This window comes from Theobroma cacao, chromosome 1, assembly GCF_000208745.1.
Source record: "Theobroma cacao cultivar B97-61/B2 chromosome 1, Criollo_cocoa_genome_V2, whole genome shotgun sequence".
NCBI lineage: Eukaryota > Viridiplantae > Streptophyta > Magnoliopsida > Malvales > Malvaceae > Theobroma > Theobroma cacao.
Window position 1 is genome coordinate 29,426,440 of NC_030850.1, and position 8,262 is coordinate 29,434,701.

The 8,262-nt window shown below is 36.9% G+C and overlaps 1 protein-coding gene across 1 annotated transcript; it reads left to right on the plus strand.

Moving 5' to 3' along the window:
* On the plus strand, positions 6,853-8,262 carry LOC18613311 (non-specific lipid-transfer protein-like protein At2g13820). Its single transcript, XM_007050488.2, has 3 exons — positions 6,853-7,522; positions 7,613-7,726; positions 7,988-8,262. Exons 1-3 carry the CDS (start codon positions 7,204-7,206, stop codon positions 8,116-8,118), a joined length of 564 nt encoding a protein of 187 aa, XP_007050550.2. The 5' UTR covers positions 6,853-7,203; the 3' UTR covers positions 8,119-8,262.

The window sequence follows — 8,262 nt, forward strand, 5'->3', positions numbered from 1 at the left end:
AATTAAAATTCAATTAACTATTAATATTAATCTAAGACATAAATTTTATTATTATAATTAGTATATTTTTACCTCATCATTTTAACCTTTATTGACAAACATTTACTTTTTCTTTTACTTTGTTATAGTTTTATTGTACTTGTTTATTTATTAACCATTTACCTACTCCCATGTCTCTTTATTCTTTTTCCCTTTTTTATTTATCTTTCCTTCTTTTTATTATTTATTTATTTCTCTAGCTACTAAATCCACTACTACAACTATACTTTATTTAGACATTTAGTTTTTGTTTTATATGTATGTTTCATGTACCAAGGTTTGTATATTTCCAATAAATATTCTCCTAGATTTAAATTCTTCCTATAACTATGCATTTTTTAATATATTTTTAATTTATTATCTTTTTGTTATTATTATTTACATGCTTTTCTGTTTATGTTAGTTTCCTAACTCTAAAATATTACCTAGCAATTTTTAAAATATTATACCAAAATAATTTGAATTCAATCTTACACCATTATACAATAATTTTAAAATTAAACAAAATGGACCAGCCCAAGTCATACAAATCTAAAAATAAATAAATAAATAGATAAAACCTTTACCTAACTTGGGCTTAAGCTGTGACCCAAGAAGACCAGTCCAAGGGAGGAGCTCCCCAAGCCCGTTTTGTTGGCCCACTAGGTTCCCTTCCAAACGACGTCGTTTAGGTTCCAAGCCTTAGTATGTAAACCCTTTTTTTCTCTCTTATCTTATTTTCCCCTCTTATTTTCTCTCTCTAGCTGACCGAATGCTCTCTCTTCTCTCTAAAACCGACCTTTAAGTCGGCCAGATCTCCAACGTCACCGAATCTGGTGCACGGCACTGCTTTCACCTTTTTTTCTCTCTACCTTAAGCCGGCGGCTTCCCCTATCTCTGGCTAGTAATCGGTGTCCCAAAAGTCCTCCCCGTCGACCTCTCTTTTCCTCTGCCCTTTTCGTCGTCGGTGACCCAACCGAGTCTCCCATTTTCTCTCCGTCGGCCTCTCCTAACCTGATCTCTCCACAAAGATCATAAATTCGAACCTAAAAATCCTAAGCCACTGCCTTCTCTCTCATTTTCTTTTTCTTTTTGTATTTTTTTGTTGTGATTCTTATTTGCTGTTGATTATGGTTAGGGCTGCTAGACTGCTGGTAGTTTAGGATTTTGTTGATGGTTGGTTTGTGGTTTAATTTTTTGTAGGTTTTTGGTTTGAATCCTTTTTTCATATTGGCTCTCTCATTTTTTGAATCGTTTTTTAGTCTTCTTTTTTTGTTTTCTCCCCTTCAAATTGTTTTCCCCCTCATTTTTTTTAAGAACTAGATTATCCAAAAATTTAGACAATCCAAAAGTGAAATCATGCTCTGACAAATTGGAGGGGTTGGTAGCCGGAGGTGACCGCTCCTCCTCAAACTCGGCTGCCTTTCAGGGGCATTCATGCCCTGTAATGATGGACTGGGGAAGGGGCTGAGCACACGCTCAGTCCCTTCCTGTTCATCCATTTTTTTATTAATTTTTTTAAAATTTATTTCTTACTTTTATTTTTTTATTATATTTTATTATTATTTATTATTATTTTTTTGAAATAGGTGTCTACAATCACCACAAGATGTCATCGACATCTACCAATTACAGCATGTGGCTGATAAAATGTTGACAAGATCGGGGTAGTCCCCGTACTCTCCCATTTAGTTCAATTTAGTCCTCCGAATGAATTATAATTTTTCCCACCAACGAAAAAATAGGGACTAAAGTGGAAAAAAATTTTCAGCTCAGGGACTAACTTGAAAGAAATTTCAATGTATGAGGACGAAAATATAAGTAACCGACTTCTCATATTATTAAGTGTGTTTTTCAAAAGTTAAAAACCCTAAATTCCTTTAAGCGAAGATTATAATGCTGTTTGAAGTCTACAACAAGATGGTTAGACTTTTAGCACAAAAAATCAAAGTCAAACACATCTCTTTTTATAAAACAGCCAACACTCCTGTACACCCTAAATATTAATAAAATAAGATGGAACCAATAAACTTAATTTTTATCAAAATGATAAATTAACTTACATATTCTACAATCAAATAATCAAGTAAAAAAATATTTATATATATTTTCAACACCCTAAATCTTTTACAATTAAATATTTGGCGTATTAATAAGCATATCAATAATAATCTACTCGAACAGTATAGGGACTTCGCAAGTCTATTCACAGCTCAAAACTACGAACAAAATGAAATGAATAATCAAATAATATATCTACAAAATTAATAAAAAAAATAAAGACTCATCCACAAGAGGAAACTAATAAACGCAAAATATGAATGAATGTAAGAAATTGCAAGAGGAAATTGTCAGAAAGGTATTGCACATGGCTCATAACATTTAGTATGCCGACAAGTTGTCTTCATCCACAACACACCCTACGCTTTCAAACATTGTCTTGCGTATTAGACAATTGTTGCGTGTGTGATCGGTTTGTCTGCAACTTGAACATGCTTTCGGTCATCGTACTCGTGGAAACGTCCATTGACTAGGAAATGGTGTCGAATTTGTGGATGAAACTACAAATGGGGATGGTTAATTCTGTCTATTATGCCCGTACATCTTGCATTGCGAACATCTCCGTGCTCGACTGCCTTCACCAGCCGATGAAATCCTTCTCCTCCTAGATCTTCCTGCTTGGCCTCGCCAATGTGGTGGTAACACGACAATTTGTTTCACATGAAGAAGGATGTCCCACTCACTAGGATGCCTTACTAAGCGAATGGACCCCGCATAACGCTCCACCAAAATGATTGTTTTATAGTAGTCAACGCAAAATTCAATGGCTTCACATTTGCATTTAACTAAAAATACAATGAACTCAATGTTCAAGCACAATGTAAATGCTATATCAATTAGGGTTCAAATAAGAAATACAGATATTCTGACCTTATTGTTGTAATGGCATGGCTGCATGGCAGTAAATCTGTTTAGAACTCACAACATGAACATGTCTTCTTGGACAGGTTTACAAGTCCGTTCATCTTCCCATTTTTAACTTCGAACTCTACTCGATTGATAGGTTTAACTACAAAACAATGTGCATCATTGAACCGTTTGCTCAACTGCCTCGTAACCCAAGGGTTGAGGGGCGTGGTCATCTTGACGGCCTCCTCGTACCAATCATGGAACCAACGCTGGAACATGTCTTTGATGAACTCGATCAATACAGTGATTGGCATTTGTCTTGCATGCTTTAAGCATGAGTTAACACATTCCACAATGTTGGATGTCATGAGTTGGTATCACCTTGCCGGTGAACATGCACGTGCCCATCTCTCAGAGTTTATTCTCATAAGGTCAATGTGGGCTTCCGCGTGAATCTGCTTCAGCTGGTTCATATGTTTGTTGAAATTGAAAACCTTATAGCAATCTCGAGCAAGGGTGAAAATCATAGAAACGTCATCGCCCTTGAACTTATTTTTAAAGTTTTTCTTCAAGTGGTAACCGCATAAATCATGGTGCGCTTCTGGATATGCATTTTGGATTACTTTCTTAATGTCGAGATGCTGATTAGAAATTAACATAGTATTTTCAGGACAACCAACCGTATCACGAAGCTTGCTAGGAAACCACATCCATGAGTCTTCGTCTTCAACATGGTCGATGCCAAATGCAACTAGATATACACACTCGTTCGCATCTTTACATACAGTGACAAACAAAACACCCTTGAACTTGCCTTTCAGATGTGTCGCATCTATTGCAACTGTAAAATGCATTACATCCTTAAACCCACAAATACAAGCCCCGTATGACCAAAAACAATATTTGAATCTTCTGCCTCATCAGTAGCCACTACAGTGACTCTACGGAGATTTTCTTGTTCCAACATATAAAAATACAAGGGTAGTACTTGAAATGACTCCTTTGAGGGACCGAAAACAAGCCTCTCCGCATACTCTTTCGCTTGCCAGGCCTTACAATACAAGCATTTCAATCCCCATTGAACCCTCATCTCACTAATTATGTCTTTAGGTCTCAATGTTACTCCATTAGCCTGAAGCTTGTGTGATATAAGTACACCAATTTTTTTCGCACTCGCAGTTGGAAATCGCCCTTGCAAACCATCGACAATACACGTGTGTACTTTGTGGAACGTCCGAACTTGCCAATATTCTCTTTCAAGTAACTTCGTTGCACGCACACCGAACTTGCATGCTTTGTCTTTGCAACCAACCTCATAACGACCTTTACATGACCTTTTTACTCTTATCACAAATTACTCTTTTAGAGCCAACATGTTCAAAGCTCGTTTCAACTCAACCTTCGAGGAAAGCATTTTTTTCTCTGTATAAACGATCATCGGCACATGTCAACTTTTCGGTGGTCATTGTTTGGAAGGAGAACCTTTCTGCACTTGGAATTACCCACGTACAAGATATTCTTGCATTTCCTCTTTTCTAATAACTGTCATCGAGCAATGTATCAGGGGAACGAATCCTGTTCTCATTAGCGAAGGGTTATTGTATATGGGGTCATCACACTGAACATCTCCTACATCAACACCTCTAATAGCTTCCATTTGGCCTTCAACATTATTGCAAATCGGAATGTCACTGTCATAAAGCTAGTCATCATCTGAACTGTCATCATGCCATTCATCAGGCTCATCATCTGAATTGCCATCAAATCTATCTTCATCGGTAGGGAACAAATACTCATTTCCCTCATCAAATGCAGTATTATCATCGAGCATCGCAGTGTCACCCTCCAACATCGCAGTGTCATCCTCAAGTGTCATATTCTCATTTGAAAATGGCATTACACCCTCTACAGTTTCACCCGATCGCTGCATTTGTTGGAGAGAAGTAAGTAATTGGTTCGATGCACATCCTGATTGAAATTGTGCAGCCAACTGTTCTATGAATGTCGTTTGTCTACCGAGCTGCACAAACTCTTGTGCACATGTCAATTGAAATTGTTGTGGGTTACAGACCGAATGCTATGGTTTATGTGAAGCATTGTAAATCTCATTTTCATTGAGCTGATTATCATGTTGTCAGCTTCTTCATATGACATAACATTTGTTTGCCATCCCTTAATGTTGAGATACATAATCGGAACATTCCTTTGTTCTAACAGAATTAATGCAACATCCTTATCGTCCTTGATAATTGGGCGTGATAGCTCTCCGGGTGTACTGATCAATGCATGTAACTCAATCTTGTCAATTTCTACGTTTACTCCAACAACATTTTCAACCAATTTCATCAAGCCCGCAAACAATAAATCACTCCTAACCCCCTGTATTCGTGACTCACCACCCTTGTAAATGCCATCCACCCACTGGCCACCGTGTCTTATCATAAGTCGCACAATTGGAACCCTACTGAAATTAACGAGAACAAAAAATTTGTCAATCATTTTATACATTACATGCCGTGTTCAAAATTTTACCAGTCATGTTATTACACGTCATGTTTAAAAAATATTACACGCCATGTTCAAAAATGTTACATGCAAGTTCAACACTATGCTATTTATACGCATTATTCAAGAATGTTACACGCAAGTTCAAAAATTGTTACACTCCTTGTCAAAAATGTTACACGCAAGTTCACAAATTGTTACACGCCTTGTTCAAAAATGTTACACGCCATGTTCACAACATGTTACACGCCATGTTAAATAAAAATGTTAGACGCCATGTGCTAACACATGTTATTCCAGTATATTTTTCACATGCAATATGCTTTATAGATGCATGGCATGTAACAACTCTAGGTAATGTTTCTAACCCATGTTCTAATTTACACAAAAAGTTTCAGAAATTTATGTGTTGCAACAATAAACCCAATAACATACCTTGATGTTATCTTTGCTATAAGGTCTGTTTATCGACAACAATATGGTCAGATGCCGAGAGATAGACCACAGCACGATGACGATGGTGCTCAAAAGATAATTGACAAAGCTCATATAGTTTAGAGAGCTGAGAGAGCTGATGATGATGGCGCTTAACAAAGAGTTGACAAAGTTGATACAGTTCAGAGAGCTGAGAGAGAAAGATGAGCGATCGTAAACAGTTGAGCATTTATTTTGATTTTCTCTATGGCGGGAGGGAGATATCGAGAGCTTAATTTGTCATGATGTTTTTTAGGGCATTTTGGTATACTCATATTTATTTTTGGCTAAAAACAGATAACTTTATATGATTGGTTATTTCTGAAATCATCTTATGAAAATGCCTATTTCTCACAATTTTCTCTTTTTGTTTTTCTTGATGCCTTATGCTTAGTTTTGCAACTATGTCATGAAGCATGTGTACAGTGATTTTCAAATGTCCAAGCTACAGTTTTTATGCCACTAAAAGTCTTAGAATCATAGTCTAAGACTGTGGGAATGCATACTAGCTGCAGGGCACAATCAATAAAACAACTACTTTTCAAAAAAAAAAGTAGTGTAATAAAACTTGTTTTAAAAGGTAAAAGGAAAAATGTAGGCAAGAACAAAGTAAAAGGGAAAATGGAATGGTGGAGAAACTCTTATATGTACTTCAGAAAAATGTTAAGAGTAAGACTTTCTAATTACCTACCTCTATATAGCTCATTCAGTCAAACTCTCAAGAACAATCAAAAGTGAAACTAACATATAAATCCTATCACTTGTTCCCAATTACTTCCATTGCCATTACATGAAATAATTGTTTTACTCGTTTTAATTGTTTTCATTATTCTCTGTATGATATTATACTACTATAAAAACACTTTTATAGAAATAATAATTATTAGTAATCTAAATCAAGTGTCTTTAGACACTTGCGTGAAAATCACATTACTCCTGCTTTCATTGAAAATTTGTACGTTCAACCCATAGGCCAACTGTTATAGACTTGGATTGCCATTATTTCCCCTTGGTTAGTTGGTTTGAGAAATTAAAGCTAGGTGAGTCGGATAGCGGTGTAAATTGTAGAGGAAAGACTTGCATTGGAAGAATGGTTGAGGTTCTCAAAGCTGTTCTACCAAATGACTCCTGATTTAGGAAAAGTTGGCCACCGAATGCAACTAATACAATGATCTCTTGCCGTTTAAGGTTCTATATATGTTCCATCTATTCTCCTTCGGGGAGACAGGATTCCATCTTTTAACTTTGCTACTTAAGCTCTTAGTACCATAATATCCTACGAGACCCTACCTCCAAATGGCTTTAAAAAATGTCAAGTTGGGTCTAGCCCTGGTTCTTGTAGGCATGCTTTGTTATAAAGCCACAGCTCAGTCTGGTTGCACCAGTGTGCTCATGGGGTTAGCCCCGTGCTTAAACTACATTGCAGGAAATTCGACAACCCCGGCATCATCTTGCTGCTCTCAGCTTTCTAGCGTAGTTCAATCACAGCCACAGTGTCTTTGCTCAGCACTCAGTGGTGGCGGCTCATCACTAGGTATTACCATCAATCAGACTCGAGCTCTGTCACTCCCCGGAGCTTGCAATGTGCAGACACCCCCAGTTAGCAGGTGTAACGGTAAAGTCAAGTTAAAACTTAAACAGTACCTCACATTCCCCAAGAAAGGTAGTATAAATACTCTGGATACTTAACTTGATTTTTTACCAGCTGCCAATGGTCCAGCAGCTCCCCCAGTGAGCTCCACAGCAAGTCCTCCAGCTGATAGTTCAGATGAGACACCTGACACTCCAGCTACATCATCAATGCCAAGCATTCCTTCAGGTAGACAGAACTTGCAAATTCACATATAATTAAGTAGAAATAACAGTTCAGGCTCTGGTTAAGCGGCAAGTAATTTTGTGATTACACCTTGAGCTACTTCCAGGAGAAATGTTGAAATTAATCCCAAAATTGATGTGAAAGTCTAGATCATTAACGCTGCTTAAACTCTACGCTTTGGTTGTAATGCTAATCAGTAGCATATGAAGAATTCTGATTTCTCTTTCCTGACGATTTATGCTATTAACACATGAATATATGCAGGAACTGGGTCTAAAACTGTCCCTACAAAAGAAAACAGCACATCAAATGGAAATATTATGAAAATGCCGCTTACTCTCACTCTCTTCACTCTGTTTATTGCTTCATACATTTCTCTTATCACCTTATGTTGAGCATTTTATGAAAACTAGGAGCTTGTTTACCTACTAGGGTACTACTACTACCAGGCAGCAACGGTTCCCACTTATTGTTGTTCAGGGTTGTATTCCTACTTGTGATGTATGCTTAATGGAAGTATATGAGTATATTGTTGTTTC

Coding starts and splice junctions, on each gene's coding strand:
- LOC18613311 (XM_007050488.2), top strand. CDS start 7,204: ATGGCTTTAAAAAATGTCAAGTTGGGTCTAGCCCTGGTTCTTGTAGGC. Junction 7,523..7,612: donor CCCAGTTAGCAGGTGTAACG/GTAAAGTCAAGT, acceptor ATTTTTTACCAG/CTGCCAATGGTCCAGCAGCT. Junction 7,727..7,987: donor AATGCCAAGCATTCCTTCAG/GTAGACAGAACT, acceptor GAATATATGCAG/GAACTGGGTCTAAAACTGTC.